The sequence below is a fragment of the Macrobrachium nipponense genome, chromosome 17 (genome assembly GCF_015104395.2).
Source record: "Macrobrachium nipponense isolate FS-2020 chromosome 17, ASM1510439v2, whole genome shotgun sequence".
Classification (NCBI taxonomy): Eukaryota; Metazoa; Arthropoda; class Malacostraca; order Decapoda; family Palaemonidae; genus Macrobrachium; species Macrobrachium nipponense.
The window spans coordinates 69,339,253-69,358,129 of record NC_087210.1 but is presented as its reverse complement, the minus strand read 5'-3'; the positions used below and the strand labels follow the sequence as shown (position 1 = coordinate 69,358,129).

The window sequence follows — 18,877 nt, the reverse complement described above, 5'->3', positions numbered from 1 at the left end:
TCTAGCGCTTCTAAGATGCAATGGCCGATTTGTTTCTGCACTTATATTACACGCCAGCACTTCAAGGGTCGTCTTCCACTCGTCCCACAGTAACCTCTGAATTATGCACATGACCAAACCACCTCAAAAGACTCAGATCGATTCATCTTTTCACAAATGCTAAACTTCTTTACCATAAACATCTCTTAGCAAGTAGTCATTGCTGACGGTTCACGGCAACTGATTATGACTTTTTTCTTTTATTTACATTCAGAATCCATGAATTACTCCACCAAGAACTAGATAAACAGTCCTCCTGTTTAAAAAAGGAAGAAAAGCGAAAATAAAACACATTAAAGACGAGAGATGGACAGGCTGGTTTACTATATTTGTTACAAAAAAAAATGAGTTATATATATATATATATATATATATATATATATATATATATATATATATATAATCATGACTCCAATGCCACGTGACACAAAGAGCCTCATGAATCTCTGCAATCACATCTTTCTTGCGTCTTGTCCTGCACTCTCTCTCTCCCTATATATATATATATATATATATATATATATATATATATATATATATATAATTAGGGATATAGGGAGAGAGAGAGTGCAGGACAAGACGCAAGAAAGATGTGATTGGCAGAGATTCATGAGGTCTTTTGGTCACGTTTGCATGGGAGTCATCTTATATGGCATTATATAAGTCATATCTATATATATATAATATAATATATATATATATATATATATATAACTCATTTTTTTTTTGGTAACAAATATAGTGAAACCAGCCTGTCCATCTCTCGTCTTTAATGTGTTTTATTTTCGCTTTTCTTCCTTTTTTAAACAGGAGGACTGTTTATCTAGTTCTTGGTGGAGTAAGTCATATATATATATATATATATATATATATATATATATATATATATATATATATATATAGGGAGAGAGAGAGTGCAGGACAAGACGCAAGAAAGATGTGATTGGCAGAGATTCATGAGGCTCTTTGTGTCACGTGGCATTGGAGTCATGATTATATATATATATATATATATATATATATATATATATATATATATATATATATATATATATATACGTCAAGTGCTAATGCACTCGTGGTCCACCCACAACTTTCTAGCAACACTTCCAGTACTTTTAGTATTTCTTCCAAATCGATAAGTCATGGCCTTCTTTATGGCTGCATCAGATCTGCAATCGAAACAAAAATACGAGTGTCGTGAACTCTGCTGGGTGCAGAGTGGCTGTATAGGCTTTTGGAATTCTCTCTCGAGCTGAAAGGGTCGTGGAGGCTGGTAAATGTTTCTAACCTTAATTTTTATGAACTGTAGACTTTGTGTAAAATTTCCATTGTAGATCTAGTGTAGCCCTCAAGGAAGCCGTGGGATAAGCTTAAGGCGAAACAGTTGTGGCTTGGTAATTAACGAATGGTGCAACCTAACAGCAATTTGTTTATTCCTTCAAGACTTGAGGCTACGAAAAAGTGGTGAAAATATTGGAATACTTTGAATCGTGCAAATATAAAGTAGATTAATGTTAGGCTCTAGAAGTAAATGATTCTTGAATCATCTTGAACATTATTTAATAGAAGACTATTTTAGGCATCTATTAAGGCAAACGAGTTATTTTGATGAAAATAAATACGAGCGGATTAATAAAAATGCGGGTGTAACCAGGTGGAAATTAATATTGAAGATATATCAGTACCTCCTGTAACCTATTTAATTGGAATAATCCATGAAGAATGTTGCGCAAATAAACTGGAGAACAGTATAGGTCGGACGGCATCTTTTTCCTGTTTACTCGTATTGCCGTGAAAGACCGATGTGTTTCAAAGAACACAATTATCTGTGAATATTATTCATATTTTACGATAGTGACTAAAAAAAAGAGTTCAGTCGCATAAAAAAAAAAAAAAAATACTCTTGGCGCACAAGTTACGGAGGCATTATGTCGTAGATTGTGTTCAAAGTAATTTTCTCAAGATAATTTGTGCACGTATATCAGTATAGTCCCCATCTGCCCCTGTCTTACTTATTCGCTTGGCTATCCTTGACATATCAATACATGGTTTCCATTATTGCTATTCAAGAATGTGCTAACACTGATATGGAAAAGATTAAAAGTTCTTTGATTTCAAAGCAAGCTTTTTCAGAATATAAACCTTATTCGATGAAAAGATAAAGAAATGACAATAGATTCACGCATAAAAGCGGCAATTATACGGCAATAAATGTCAATTATCCCCTCTGTCAAAACTAAACCAGTCGTTAACTTCAGGAGTGCAGTTGTGTCTTGACGCTTTTGCTATTACTGAAGCCAAATAAAATAAAACGAAATAATTGCGAAACAGCTGTCAATGAAAACGATTGTGGAATTGATATTACGAAATGCTATATTTTAAGAAGCACTGATTAATGAATAGAAAATTGTCACCTCCTGTTTGTGACCTCTCCACAAACTATGAACAAACAATCGACATTTTAGTAAATCTGTCATTATGTGCCTCTGAGGTGATGGACGAGTGAAATGAACATAAACGCGTTTATTTAATCGTTGTTAACGATAAGTACTTAAAAAAAAAAAGTGTTCTTGAGCGTATGCATTGTTTCTTTTCACCCTATTGTGAAATTACACCAAATGACAGTTTGCCCTTAACTGGCCATAGATTTCCTTATTGAGTGGTATTGGAAATGCATGGCACTTTTACGATGTCCACCCTATCCCTATCCCTCCATCCATATCCCTTCCCTCCCCCAACCCCCAACGTTATCACTAGTACGATAATATCAACACCGATAACCTTGGCAGGTATTTTTATGATCACCAACATTAATAATAAATGCTGCAGTAACAGCATGCCTTTTATACCCTATGAATTTTAAGTTTGGGTGTTTATTTGGAAACAGATGCTGGTCCTTAAACTAATAAAGTTTTTGAAGAGAAATAATTGAATATACGAAATCCAAAATGTGTATGATAAGGTCTTACAACCAGATAAACCACTTTGATATAATACCATATAATTTTCACTATTCCAAAATAAAATTAAAAAGCATCTACAATTTGGAATAGGTAACCATAGATATAAAGGGGCGATAACGGTTATAATTTTGGATATAATCATTGATGGTGGCCTAGAACTTTTTATCTTAGGAGCCGCTTAAAATTGTAACGTCTAGTTCTATTTCGTATCGCAGTATTGCTTATGCAACAGCTCATTTGATGCTCCCTAATTTTCGTGTCTGAACTCTTATTTTCTTCTTTTCCATATTTTGTACAATAGCTCCTCTTCTATTTCTCCCTCTTTAAGAATGAATTTTCATATACTTTTTCACTTTCTTGGTTTCCCTGCTGTATACTTCATTTGCGTTGCTTCCTTCTTAACTGAATTATTTGCATTTATGTTTGAAATTATGTAACTTTTTCTTTTCTTCATACATCTTACATGCTACATATTCTTTCTGTTGTCTCTCCCAATATTGAATGGTAGCAAATTTGCTTTAGCTTTGGACAGAGTAATTAAGGCAGGTCGGCATTTTCTTTTCCTATTTTTATATACTTCTAAACGAGTGCTGTTTATCTCAAATTTTACTTTTCATTTGATTTCTCCTTATTCTACTGTAGCTTCTCTCTATAATGTGTATACCTACTGTACTCTTTCAAACCTTTTGCCTGCTGTTTCAATTGCATTTGTTACTTTTGCCATATAGTAGTACTGTTTCGTTAGTTCTACTTCTATCGAGTACGTTTTCCTTCTAATCATTCGTTACGACTTTATTCACGTGCTTATCTTTATTAACGTTGTTTTCTCCTCCTGGCTTTATAGTCTTCTATTGCACAATTCCGAACTTCATCAATGAAATCTCTGTCCAATCCAGTTCACTTATGTTATCTGTACTTTTACCAACTAATTTATCTTTGTCATTTCTCCTTCATGCATTTCGGCTGTTACCTCTATCACAACTGGATATAAATTTATTTACAGTACTGCTAAATAGGTGTTCTTGAATATCTTTTTCACAGTCTTATACCTTTCCTGAAATCTAATACTTTTTTGTTTTATTCACTGACTCGTATCATAAAAAAAATAATATCATCTACTCCTATTTTGAAAATATTGCGCAAAATTCTATAACTACGTAATTCATTTTCATATAATATTTTGTTTCTTCTTTGATCAATCTTCTGTTATCAATTTCGCGAATAAATTGTATGAAGAAAACCATAATACGTACATAGTCGTCACTCACTCGTCACTCACTTGTTTTTCGTTTGTTGACAAACGCAGAGTCGCGGGAAACTGCCGAGTAGGGACGGCACGGCTTATATATATTTGTAATGGTAAAGTGGAATTTTCATAGGTTTTATGTTATGTTAATAAGATCTGGTGTATGGTATTAGGTTATATAAGTACCTTAAATCAGGAAAGCAAATTGACATGGCAATGTCTGGTTTTTGGTCAACACTAGATAACCTAGATTACTGAATCTAGGAAAGGTCTGTCCTACTACCTAGTATTTCGATGTCTGACATTACGGAGTAGTACTACTACTAGGTGTCAGAAATCCGATAGTGAAAATTGGCCAAACCTAACCTTTTCTAGAATGCCGTTCCCTGACTTAACCAGACCTTGCCTGACTTGAGGCGTCGTGCTCTTACCTGGCCAGGGGGTCTATTGCTCCTCCAGGGATCAATTGGATCAATTCAATTCTACCCCCAAGTCACACTGAATATCGGAGACTGGTGGGCGGGACTAAATTTCCATTCGAACACGTTGTCTACCTTTGGCTAGGCTACGACTATCCAAAACAACCTTAACATAACCTCCCTTAGAGCATTGTACTGTTTACTTAACTTCTACTAGGGTAGAACATCACGGCAGGCCAACCCTCATCACGGTGGACGGGTCTTATTCACTCGATATTTAATTGGTGAAACAAGAATACAATTGCAACTCTAAGCATACCATTTAAAAGATTGAAGTTTCGTCAACATAATGTGATATATGAAAGCCCCACACGAACTAAAATAAGCATGTGAGCTCTTCGTAAAATATGTTTTCAAGGCAGTTTTGAAATCCAATATGGCGGCTACGTTTTGCATGGAAGGTTCTCATCAGTGACGGCCACCATCTTTCCCCAGCCTTCCCAGCACTCATTTGAACAATGTTAGCGTATGTATGTAACGTTTATTGATCTTACTCAAGATTGCAGTTGTAATCAGCACAATAAAACAACATTTTGTTGCCTATATTAGTGAAAGTATGAAACTTGTTATTCCCGGGGTTATGGTTTGAACTGAATTCATTCTTACCTTGTAATCGGTGGTTTTTATCCTTACTGCCATCACAACTGAAACTCCACAGTGCTTATTTGATTGTAATTATACACATTTTGGTCTTTATTCACTCCACAGTGCACTTGAACCACGCTGTGGTTCCTGGTTCCTAAGCACTCACTCTGCAAACACAGTTACGAGCAGCAGACGACAAAACTGATTATGAGATGCAAAGCTTTATTCCCTTAATTGTTTACTTTTACACATGCAACTTACCCGGCAGATATATACTTAGCTTATGTCTCTGACGTCCGACAGAATTCAAAGCTCGCGGCACACGCTACAGGTAGGTCAGGTGATCACCCCCTACCGCCGCTGGGTGGCGGTAATAGGAATCATTCCCATTTTCTGACAATTTTTCTTTCGCCGGTGTTGACAACAACTTTGTTGGTAGCTCCTGCTTAGAATTTCTTGCTTGCTTCGCCGAGGATTATTTGGGAAGTATTTGATCTTTGGTTGTTGGCATACGCTGTTTTTTGGATTTAGTTGGTTACCTAATACCTATGTCCGATTTAACACCTGGAACTCTGTTTAGAGTATGTGTAAATGAGGGATGCAAGGTGAGGTTGCCTAAGGCTACGTTGGACCCTCACACTGTTTGTGTAAAATGTAGGGGAAGGGATTGTTCGGTTAAGGATACATGTGATGTATGTGAGAGCTTAACTGAATTACAATGGAAAGAACTAACTTCGTATGTAAAAAAGTTAGAAAAGGATAGGATTAGAAATATTATCCTGTTCTGCAGAACAGGATAGTATTTCTAACCCTGCAGTAGCTTCGCCATCTTCCTTTTTGGTTTCAGCTCCTTCCCCCCGCAGCGAACCCGCAGATGTGTCTGCCGAGAGAGCCGCTGTGGAAGCTTCAATCCGCGATTTGCAACAGCAATTGCGAGATATAGACCAAGGTAAGGGTGAAGTGTCTAGTGATAAGTGCAGTGTCCCCAGTGCGGTGGAGGGGGCGGGGCGTCTGACCGACTCCGCATCGCTCCTAGGCCTAGACCTCTTTCAGACTCCCATGCCCAAGGGAGGAGGAATGTCGAAAGCCGCAAGGGGGATGTAGAGTATCCCCAACAGTCAGGCGTCCCTTCAGCAGGTCCTGTAGACTCGTCCTAGGCTGCTGTAGAGAGCTATAGGAAAAGCCTCTTAAGGAAGTGTTTTTCCGACTCTGATTCGTCCTCTCCTAAACGAGGATGGAGCTCATCTTCCAAATCGCGCCCTCTCAAGAGAGCCTGGAAACCTCCAGGAGAAGGCGCTCTTGACTCCAGCCCGGAGCCTTTTCTGGAGTATTCTCCTGCACCTAAGAAGGCTATGAAGTCTCCGGAATCTTCACCAGAAGGGATTCGGTCCTCTACTAAGAAATTCCTGTTGGACCTCCAAGCGAATCTCTCTTCTTTAGTAGGCTCTCTTTCTACTAGTAGGCGCAAGGAGCCTTCTCGCAGGAAGGACTCCTCTCTTCCAGTTAAGAGGTCTGTTGGGAGATCTTCTCCTAGTAGGAAGGAGGAGTATAATAGGCGATCTTCTCCAGTAAGAACCTATTCTCCCCCGAGAGTAGACGACTCCTTTGAAACTTCGTCTAGACAGGGAAAATGGTATTCTCCGCGCAGAAGCTCTGAGGCTAAGAGTCATAGCACAAAGCGCCAAGAAGTAGGCGCTAGATCCTCTCCTTGTAGGAGTAAGGAGAAAGTCCCCTTGCGAGAAGGCAGCGATCGGTTCGTATCTGTCGAACGATCTCCTAGGAGTAGGATCTCCTTCAAGTGGAAGGAAGGAACAAAAAAGGGAACGCTCTGCTCAGAGGGATAGAAGCGAGAAAGGCTCTCCTTCGAAAGATGACTTTTCTAGAAGGCGCCAACGTTCGATAGGACTCCTGGATGATCGAATCTCGTTAAGTTACTCGAGACCTTATGATAGGCTTTCCTCAAGGGAGTCAAGCGCCTCTCCTAGCAGGTTCCAAGATTCTACGAAGAACCTAAACAGGGGTTCTCGCCCTACTCCTGGAAGAGTATCTAAAGTGGACGCTTACCGTTCTCCTAGCAGGCGTCAAGAGCCTGAAAGGAGCCTAATCTTGGATCCGCGCCCTACTCCTGTAAGACGATCAAGAGTAGGCGCAAGCTCTTCTCCTCAAAGGCAGCAAGAGCCTAAAACGAGCCTTGCCAGGGATTTGCGCCCTAATCCTGGGAGATCAGGAGTAGGCTCTTACGCCTCTCCTCGTAAGATTCAGGAGCCTGAAAGGAGCCTTTTGTCAGACGCGCGCCCTACTCCTGGGAGTCACAGAAGAGTAGGCGCAAGCGCCTCTCCTCACAGGCGCCAAGAGCCTGAAAGGATCCTGACTTTGGATTCGCGCCCTACTCATAGTAGGCGCTCGAGAATAGAAACGAGTGTTTCTCCGGATAGGCGCCAAGAGCCTGATGAGGCAGGCTCTAGATCCTCCCCTATCAGGTATCAAGAACCTGGGGAGCGGAAAAAAGCGGAGGTTTTTTCTTTACCGAGGAAACATATCTCGGGTATTGAACTGGCGGCTTCTTCTGACGAGCTCTTGAAGGATAAGAGTCGCATACCTGCCAGGACTTCTTCACCTAAGAAGTCTCCCTCTCCGAATGTAACCTTGGAGGAAGTCTCGGAGGAGGAAGAGACGAAAGAAGTAGGAGTCTCTGATTATAAGAGACTTTCTGCATTACTACTTCAGGAGTTTGGGGACTCGCTGTGTTCGGCTGATCCTCCATCTCCGGGATCTCTGCTATCGAGTACTAAGTTGGCAAAATCCCCCTCTTTTGTCAAGATGCGGCCAACTCTCTCTATGAGAAAGGCCATCAAGAATTTGGAGAACTGGCTCCTGGTTAAGAAGGAGGCAGGTAAGACGGTGTTTTTGTGTCCTCCGTCTAGATTGACAGGTAAGCCGGGTGTCTGGTACGACACGAAGGAACCCATGGGGTTAGGCCTTCCGGCTTCCGCAAACGCGGATTTTTCTGCTCTGGTGGAATCATCTAGAAGACGCTCTCTACTATCAGCTAAAGCGTCTTGGGGAATGTGCGAGATGGACCATTTACTCAAGGGTCTATTTCGCACATTAGAAGTCTTCAACTTCATGGATTGGGCCTTAGGAGCTCTAGCAAAAAGAGCGCAGGATCCGGAGTTTGTGACAATGGAGGTGTTATCAAGTGTCCTTTCATGCCTGGACAAGGCAGTCATGGATGGATCCACAGAAGTAGCCTCTCTCTTTGGAGCAGGAGTGCTCAAAAAGAGATCTGTGTACAGCTCGTTTCTCTCCAAGTCTGTTTCGCCCTTGCAGAGAGCCTCTTTGCTTTTTTCCCCACTCTCGGAGTACCTTTTTCCTCAGGAGACAGTGAGGGACATTTCTAGATCACTGTCGGAGAAAACTACACAAGATCTTCTTGCTCAGTCCGCCAAGAGGCTTAAACCTGCTGTGCCGATGGCTAAGAGAGAGGGAACAGCAAATAAAGTGTCCTTCCAACAGCCCTTTCGAGGAAGAACAACCTCAAGACACCTGATCCCCTTCAGGGAAAAACCTCCCTTAACCACCACTCCAAGGGAGTTAGCGGCAAGATACAGAGATCCTTTAAAGAACCAAGCACTATTACATCTGGTGCAACAGATGCTAGAAAAGAAGGCTATAGAAAAGGTATTAGACATTCATTCTCCAGGATTTTACAATCGCCTCTTTCTGGTAACAAAAGCCTCGGGGGAGTGGAGACCAGTGCTGGACGTAAGCGCTCTGAATCACTTTGTGATCAAAACAACGTTCACGATGGAGACGACGTCGTCAGTTCTTTCAGCGCTAAGACAAGGGGATTGGATGGTGTCATTGGATCTGCAAGATGCCTACTTTCATGTACCCATCCATCCCTCGTCCAGAAGGTATCTAAGATTTATGATACAGGGCCAAGTATTTCAGTTTCGCGCCCTTTGTTTCGGTCTTTCCACAGCTCCCCAAGTTTTCACGGGATTGATGAAAAACGTAGCACATTGGCTACATTTAAAAGGAATAAGGATATCGCTGTATCTCGACGATTGGTTGATTCGCTCGCAATCCAGGGATCAGTGTCTGGAGGACCTAAGGTGTCGCGGTGGACTTGACTCAGTCCCTGGGACTGTTAGTGAACCTCGGGAAATCCCAGATGGATCCCCAGCAAAGCATTGTCTATCTGGGGATTCTGATGGATTCTCGGGGTTTTCAAGTGTTTCCGTCCATAGAAAGACAGGAACGGTGCATTCTAAAAGTGAAGACCTTCCTAGAGAAAGAACAGTGTTCCGCGAGGGAATGGATGAGTCTTCTGGGGACCCTCTCCTCGTTGGAACAGTTCGTTTCTCTAGGGAGGCTTCACATAAGACCTCTTCAATTCTTCTTGAAGGAGAATTGGGACCAGAAAAATCAGGATCTGTGGGAATCTTTTCCTCTGTCCAGAGGTATAAAGGAAAGCCTCAGCTGGTGGTTAGAACCAGGCAGACTGAACGAGGGACTATCGCTGCAGTTACCGAACCCCTCCCTAGTGTTGTTTACAGACGCGTCGGAGATGGGATGGGGGGCGACGTTGGGCCCGAGAGAAGTGTCAGGCACCTGGAGTGGGGAACAGGTGTCCTGGCACATCAACGAGAAAGAGTTAGTGGCAGTGCATCTAGCTCTCAGACAGTGGGAATCCCAAGTCGCGAACTCAGTGTTGCAGGTAAATTCAGACAACACGACAGCTCTAGCCTACATAAGAAAACAGGTGGGGACTCACTCCCTCTCACTGTACAAGAAGGCGAAAGAGCTTCTTCTATGGTCAAAGGAGCGGAACATCACACTCTTGACGAGGTTTATACAAGGCGAGAAAAACGTCAGAGCAGACTTGTTGAGCAGGAGAGACCAAGTCATTTCCACGGAGTGGACTCTGCACTCAGAGATCTGCAATCAAATTTGGAACCTATGGGGAAGGTCAGACATAGACCTGTTTGCAACTCATTGGAATGCCAGGCTGGAGAACTACTGCTCTCCGATTTCGGATCCAAGGGCAGTAGCGATCGACGGCCTCCTCCTAAATTGGGAAGGAATAGACGGCTACGCTTTTCCTCCTTTCAAGATCATAGGAAACGTCATAAGGAAGTTTGTTTTGACGAAAGGAGCGAAATTGACCCTAATCGCCCCATTTTGGCCAGCTCAAGAGTGGTTCACAGAGGTACTGGAATGGATGATAGATTTTCCAAGGTACCTTCCTTTACGGAACGATCTTCTCAGACAGCCCCACTTCGACAGATACCACAAAAACCTCCCCGTGCTCGGTCTGACTGCCTTCAGACTGTCGAAGGACTCGTCAGAGCAAAGGGGTTTTCACGCGCGGCTGCAAAGGCAATTGCAAGAGCCAGGAGACCGTCAACTATACGCGTGTACCAGTCGAAGTGGGAAGTGTTCCGAAGGTGGGCCAGGAATCAGAATGTATCCTCTTCCAGTACCTCTGTGATGGAAATAGCAGATTTCCTGTTATATTTGAGACAAAAATGTAACCTTGCAGTCTCGACTATAAAAGGTTATAAAAGTATGCTTTCTTTGGTGTTTAGACATACAGGACTAAACATCACGGATGACAAAGATTTACACGATTTGATTAAATCATTTGAGACTTCGAAGTCCAAGACAGCCAGACCACCCAGCTGGAACCTGGATGTGGTGCTAAGGTTTCTCATGTCAGAGAAATTTGAACCTCCCAATAACTCATCGTTTAGAGACTTGACTAGAAAATATATTTTCCTCTGCATTAGCATCAGCTAAAAGGATAAGTGAACTCCAGGCTTTAGAAGGCACAGTGGGCTTCAGGAAGGATTCTGCAGTGTGTTCATTTAACCCCCTATTTTTAGCAAAAAATGAGAATCCTTCTAAGCCTTGGCCAAGGACGTTTGAAGTTAAAGGATTGACTTCCCTGGTAGGGAGAGAGAGAGAGAGAGAACCTTGTGTCTGGTAAGGATCCTCAAGTTCTATCTAGAGAGGAAAAAGCAAATGGGAGGAAACTCAGAGAGCCTTTGGTGCTCGGTAAGAGATCCGAGAAGAACGATGTCAAAGAATGCACAGGCATTCTTTATCAGAGAGATTATTACAGAAGCACATATTGCCTGTGAAGAGGAATATCTCGGGCAGTTGAGAGTTAAAGCACATGAGGTCAGAGCCATAGCAACCTCTAGCTTTCCACAAGAATATGTCGATAAACGACTTAATTGGATCCACATATTGGAGATGCAATTCTGTGTTTGCGTCTAACTATTTGAGAGATGTACGTGTAACTTATGATAAGTGCTTCTCTCTCGGACCTTACGTGTCTGCGGATTCGGTGCTGGGACAGGGGGCTGAAACCAATCTAGCTTAGTTTAGATAGATTAGGAATTTTAATCTTGTGGTGTTGTTTTTTATGGTTGATTGAAAGTGGTCAGGGAAAAGTACCACTTTCAATTCGTAGTGTATAACAAAGTAGTGTGGTCAGGTGGTCGAGATTGGTTGTTTTCATGCTCCTTGTAATGGTTGGACCTAGGCTCTGTCTTGTAAGAGGGTTAGTCCCCGTTGATACGACAAAGGTGAAGGCTCTACCATGTAAGTGGGATAGGCCCCATTGGTACGATCCAAAATAAGGCTCTGTCGAGTAAGCGGGCTAGCCCCCATTGACATGATCCAGAAGAGTTCTCAGTGACAGGTCTCATCCTCACTGGAACTCTTGAGGCAAGCAGACTCATAGACAGTACTCATGAAGTCTTCTGCCCAATAAGGTAGGAATCAAGGTATTTAAGTTTATTTATAGTACCTACAACAAAAGTTGTTTTCCTGTTTTTTGAATTGCTATTCATATTGAGTAACTATCTCTTACCCGCCTCCAAGGGTGCCAATCAGCTAAGTATATATCTGCCGGGTAAGTTGCATGTGTAAAAATGAAATTGTTAAGATACAATAAAGTTTTACACATACTTACCTGGCAGATATATACTTAGCTTATGTCTCTGACGTCCGACAGAATTCAAAACTCGCGGCACACGCTACAGGTAGGTCAGGTGATCACCCCCTACCGCCACTGGGTGGCGGTAATAGGAATCATTCCCGTTTTCTGACAGAATTTTTCTTCCCCCTATCTCCTGAGGGGAGGATGGGTGGGCCATTAAACATATATATCTGCCAGGTAAGTATGTGTAAAACTTTATTGTATCTTAACAATTTCATTATCCTTCAAATTGGTTGCGTATTTGACCCATATGATCCAATCCCAGATGGTGGAAGCACAGTTTTGGAAGTAAATCCTAATAAGAAACTTCATCAGGATCTTCAGAATTTCAGTTAATCCAGTTGTGATTATTGATTAAATAATGTCATTATGTTAATCAAGAACAGACCCTTTCTGTAACTTTATGGTGATTTAGAGTAAGCAGGACATTTTCTAGCACATGGGGGTTATGATGTTAGCTCAGTGGTCTGGATAAACGATTTATAAAATGCACTGCTTATTTTCATTGAGTTTCCTTCATTGTAGTTTTCATTTCCTTCCAGAGTTGTTTGCTTAACAGGTTGGACATTTTATTTTAGTTACTGCTTTTTTAATTTCACATATTCTGTGTGCCTTTTTTTCATGGCTGGAGAAGTTCATTAATTTTTTAGTATTATAGCTCAATAGGCTGTGCACTAAATTAGGTAGTAATTGAAAAACAGGAAGAAAGTTTGTGGAACAGTTTTAAGCCAGAAATAATGAAAAAATCATGTGTGTAATTAAATGTTACCTGGTAAGGTATATTGTAGTTTGTTGGTGTTTAGAACTTAGAGTTTTGTTGGTTTACACATTCTATATATTTTCAGGATATAAGAAAATATTTTTCTCCCGTTGGGGGAAGTAAACCAAATACAACTGCGTCTTCAAAAGAAACAAAGAAAAAGAATCGTATTATAGATTCAGATGATGAAGACCCTCTTCCTTCCTCAAGCAAAAAACAGAAAATTTTAGCATCAGACTCAGGTAATGTAATACTAGTGCTGTCTTATATTTGCTTGCTGAGTAAAGTTAGTGTGACTGAATTGATTAAATAGTTAATATGTATTTAGATATTTGTAGGTCACTTGAAGTACTGTATTAACATTTCTGTCCTTGCATAAACTTTTGCTTCCATTTAGATATACATTGTATATGTATATACATGATATTATTTTTTGTCTTTTGTTTTGTTTTGGGATATTAAAAAATGTATATTTTTCACTGACAATTCATCTTATGTACTATATAGTTATCCTTGTATACTGGAGTAGGTAATCATCAAATACCTTTGTAGATGACTTTCAGATATACAGTAGTTTTAAGCCCAATCAAAAAATCTGTATGTATATTATATAATAGGCAATTTCCGTCTGTCTGTTTGTTTGTTTGTTAGTACACCCAGCCGTAGACTCCCCTCCCTCCAGGAAGGTTTTAGTCAAAATTTGAAATTTGCATGCCGTTTCTAAGGGGATCATAACCCTGCTTTTTCATATCCCTAATTTTTTACAACTTTGGACTTGACATCTATGTAGAAGTATTTCAATAGGAACAAACAGGCTCCCCACAATATGGGGGCCATAAGGTATCCTCAGTAGTGAAGGGAGCCAGCTCCCCCTCTGGGAAGGGGGCCCACACAGGGTTGCCAGGTGTTTTTGTCCAATATATTGTACATTGCCCTTAAATTTATCAGATGTTTACCAAAATTATTGTACAGTTGTGTGTATATTTACCAAATTTATTGTACAATTGTGTCTATATACATATATATATATATATATATTATTTTGTTCATGAAACTTACCTGTCAGATATATATAGCTGTATTCTCCGAAGTCCGACAGAATTTCAAAACTCCCGGCACACGCAGTGGGCGGCCAGGTGGTTAGTACCCATTCCCGCCGCTGGGAGGCGGATATCAGGAATCATTCCCATTTTCTATTCAGATTTTTCTCTGTCGCGGTAGTGAAAACACCTGTTTCCATTACCTCCGCCTAGGATTTTGAAACTTCATTATCCGCTTAAGTATCCTACTTATTTTTTTGAATGATTGACTTGGATTTGTGGCTAGGCATACGCTATCATAAATTAATTAAAATTTTTCATTGCATATGATGTCTGAATCTAGTTAGCCTAGTTTCAGATTTTGTTGTCTGCAACGGGTAAGGGGAGGCTACCGAAACTTCGGTAGACACTCGTTTAGTATACATGACGTTTACATGTTTTCTTTGTTGAGAGATCAATGTAATTAGTGTAATGTTGACTGATTCCGAAAGAGACGTATGATTCGTATGTACGCAAATTAGAGCGTGATAGAATCAGGAGGTCTTCCTCCACAGTAACAGAAGTTAGGATAATGAACCTACTAGCCTCCAGTAGACTTTATTTTGCCTAACCCTGTGGTATGGCTTACGGGCCTAGAGGAAGTTCTGTGAGAAGTAATGCCCTTTCTATTATTGTGGATTACATCAAGTAAGCTTGAAAAAGTGCTCGCTCTCCAATCAGTGTTGTGAGTGTAGTGATGTTGATTTTGCCCCTAGTGTTGTGGAGGGGGCGTCAGATCGGTCCTATAACGCCTCTAGGTCTAAACCTCTGTCGGACTCCCAGGACCAGGGAGGGGCAAGTTGAAAACCGAAGGAGGGTACGGGAACCCCCCCACCGATCTGGCGTCCCTTCGGCAGGATAAGGCTGCCAAAGATCGTGCACGTGCACGAATCATGAAAGATTGCTTCTCGTCCTCCGAGGCGTCCTCCCCGCAAGGTTGGAGCTCTCGGAAGGACTCGCGCCCATCTAAGAAGCTTTAGAGAAGAGGACGCTTCACGTCCTCTCTCTCGTCAGGAGGGAACGTCAGATCCGCCCCATAACGCCTCTAGGCCTGGACCTCTGTCGGACTCCCAGGACTAGGGAGAGGGCATGTCGAAAGCCGAAGGAGGGTTACGGGGAACCCACATCGATCTGGCGTCCCTTCGGCTTGACTTAATATCGATAAGCGTGACAAAGACGCAAAATGTCGCACAGGCGGCTGTCGTCTTGGTCAAGAGATTAAAAATGTCCTTAAGGCAGGACCCTCACAAGGACGCCTTTCGAGACATTCAACGCTCTATCGAGAGGAAGGAACGTCTTTACTCTTGTAGCAAGGATTGTTTTCTTGCTTTCCAAGACGCTCCACCTTCACAATTTGCCTCATCGAAGGCCAGGAAGGCCCCTGGCTTCGTTAAGATGGCCACTTCGCTCTCTGCGAAGAGAGCGTTTAAGAGAGTCCAGGATTGGATGGATTCAAGGAAGGTTAAAGGGAAGACTTCGTTTGCACTTCCTCCATCTAGACTGAAAGGGAGAGCTGGGATCTGGTACGAAACAGGAGAAGAAGCAGGATTGAAAGCACCGTCTTCTTCTCAAGGAGATTTCGCCAATTTGGTGGACGCTCCAAGGAGGTCTTATTTGTCATCGGCTAAGGTTTCCTCCTCCCCTCATGGCGCTATGTATACGTTATGTGACGTTCGCTTTTACTACGAAACGGGATATTGTTCAAGCTCATAAGATTGACGTCCGGCAAGCTGATTTGCATAGTCAAACAGCTCGCCAAGACGCATCTTACTCGTCCCTAAGGGACGCTCTTGTCAGCGGACAGAGATGACACTGGACAGACTATCCTAGTTTTCGACAGGAGAAGGGCAAAGAATTCTCATACCAAAAGAACACACAGGCGTCCTTTTAAATGCCCTTCTGCAGTGTCGATGAGCGTGACAAAGACGCAAGATGTCCGCACAGCCGCCGTCCGTCGTTTTTGTCAAGAGTGGCGAACGTCCTTAAGACTCGTCCTGATGACGATCACCGTACTTATGCTTAGGACGCTCGCGTTTCATGAGCGGCTCTCCCCTCGCCAGGAAGCCTCTCAAGTTACTCGTGTTGACGCACGTGCATTCACTATGACGCTTCCCTTGATGTTCGTCGCTCTTCTATTCCGGACGCTCTTCAAGACGCTCAAAGAATGCAATCAGGACGTTCGGCAAGCACCTCGCGACGATGCCTTTCGGAACGCTCGGCGTTCCTTTTTTGAGCGCGTGTCTGGATATGTTCATTTGCATTACTAAGACGCAAAATGTTGCACAGGCGGCCACCGTCTTTGTTAGAAGGTAACGAAAGTCTTTAAGGCCGTCTTGGAGACAATAGCCTTACGTCTTCCTATAGTGCTCTCACACTTCAGGAGCAGTGTGCGGCTCTCCAGGACGCTTTTCGGGTGGCCTTTCAGAAGACGCTCGACGTCATAAACATTGATAAGCTTTTTGGAAGACGCTCGATGTCTTACACATCTGGACGCTCGCCAGGACGCTAGCGAGGACGCTCGCCACCTAGCGAGGACGCTTTTGAAGACGCTCGGCATCCTACACGTCATGACGCTCGGTAGAGCACTTGCCAGGACGTTCTTCAGAACGATAGGCGTCCTACGCATCAAGACGTTCGGCAGGATTCCTGCAAGAACGCTCTTCAAGAGGGCGTCGTCGAAGTAGAGGAAGGAGTTTGGTCTCGTCAAGATGTCTACTTCGCTTTCTACGAAGGGAGCGTTCAATAGAATCCATCACTTGATGAATTCCAGGAAAACTGTAAGCAGATTTCAGTGTCATAAAAACGCCTCGTCTGCTTTCGGGATTGCGCTGCCGAAGGGGAACATTAAGGTCCTTCCTAGTCGTAAGCCCAGTCTCTAATCAGGAATCCTGCCCCTTCCTCGATTTCTGCGGGAATCGGGAAGGCTATATGCTCGAATTCCTGGATTACTTTCCGTCATGCAATTGGGTTAGTTCTCATTGACAAAGTTCTTAATAACATTTTATCGCATAAGCGGATAAGTAACAAAATTTCGAAAGAGCTCTCATTCATTAGTCAGGCTCATCCAGGAAAAAGACTTATAGACTACGTCCATGAAGTCTTATGTCAAATATCATAAGAAGCTTGAACTTTCCTTTTCGATCTTCGGTTCTCACTTGAGGATTTCCATTTGAATAATATTATTCCTTTTCTTGGCAAAGAGAATGAAGACAGTCGATTTCCATTCTCTCTCTCTTCCTCGTCGAGGAAAGAATGTAGTAGAGAATTAGATGTTCAAGTGACTGCAATACTTAGGTATTTTATCTTCGCGTCATATTACTAATGTAAAGTTCAAGTCATATACGCATATCGTGGTTACCTCTACAGATGGCAACCGAAAGGACTGTTATTTTAAGTGTATTTAATCGGTCCTTCCTGCAAACTTCCAGGAGTTTCCGGTGAAAGGACAATGCTTGAAGGTATTGTTACAACAACACCAACTCAGCTTCTGCATGTAGCGAATTATGTTTCGCTTAAATATGCCTGCTTGAGAATTTTCTTATGATCGATAATAGTAACCGAACCGATTCCTTCGTAGACAAGAGAGTAGCTGGTAACTCAGGCAGAATAGTGCGAAACGAGAGGTTGCTGTCATTGTGGATGACGCAGTATATTTAATCGGTACTCCCGGCAACTTTCCAGGAGTTTCCGATTTAACATTTGGTTAATTAAGCGTAATGTTACGACAACACAAAATCAGCTTCTGTATTAGCGAATTCTGTTTCGCTAGATATGCCAACTTGAGAGTTTCTGTTCAAATAATGGAAAATCTATTCCTTAGATGAATAGAATAGCTGGCAACTCGGCATAAGACTGCGAGAAGGTGAACATAAGCTGCTGCCTGTAACTGTCACAGTGTCTCACACTGTCACCAACTCAGTGTTAGGTAGCTCGTTGTACTGCTCAGTCGGTTACGTCTCTCTCTCCCGCGGGATTGATTTACGAACCGTATCTCTGCCCTACAATCATGACTTTCGCCTCGGGTTGAGGGGATTTCTGGTAATCATGAATAAACGACTTCCTTTTGCTAAGAAATTTTCAACAGAGATATCTCTTAGACATGTTCGGCGCTGCTTACCGCACTGTAACAGAATTCTGTTACGAGTCGACCGCAGCATAGCACTATAATAATGCTCTCCTGCTTATGCAAAGCGCAGCCTTATTAGGGAAGGAAGCATGCTTAGTGAGGGAATGGATAAGTCTGCTGGGGACCATTTCCTCGCTGGAGAAGCTTGTTTCCCTGAATAGACTGCAATTCAGACCTCTACAGTTTTCCTACAGGAGAACTGAAATAACATCAAAGATCTAGAGATAATTCTAAACGTCTCTCAATGGGTTAAGGATCACCTCAGGTGATAATGAGAGGGAGCCAGGCATCCGGACAGAGGTCCTGGCACATAATCTAAAAGAATTGGAAGCAATTTGGTTGGCTCTCCAGTTCCTCGAAGAGTGAGGTTTTGGTCGAGTGGTCCAAATCATCTCAGATAATTCCGCAGCTCTCTCATATCCCAAGAAAAGAGAGATGGTTATCGGCATAGGCACGGAACGTAACGATCCTTAAGAGGTTCGTTACACGATTGCACGTCCGTGCGGATCTTCTCGATCGACGGCAGCAACTACTGACGTTTGACTTTTGAGTAATCCTCGCTTAGAAGTATGTCGAGAGTTG

General features: G+C 42.2%; 1 protein-coding gene across 1 annotated transcript in view; it reads left to right on the top strand.

The window, feature by feature from the left end:
- Nucleotides 1–4,208: 4,208 nt before the first annotated feature.
- LOC135196298 (replication factor C subunit 1-like) overlaps nucleotides 4,209–18,877 on the top strand; it is a 110,253-nt gene continuing 95,584 nt past the window's right edge. Inside the window, exons 1-2 of the mRNA XM_064223006.1 lie at nucleotides 4,209–4,364; nucleotides 13,176–13,332. Coding sequence (XP_064079076.1) covers nucleotides 4,362–4,364; nucleotides 13,176–13,332 — 160 coding nt within the window. The 5' untranslated portion in view covers nucleotides 4,209–4,361. The remainder of the gene's footprint in view (nucleotides 4,365–13,175; nucleotides 13,333–18,877) is intronic.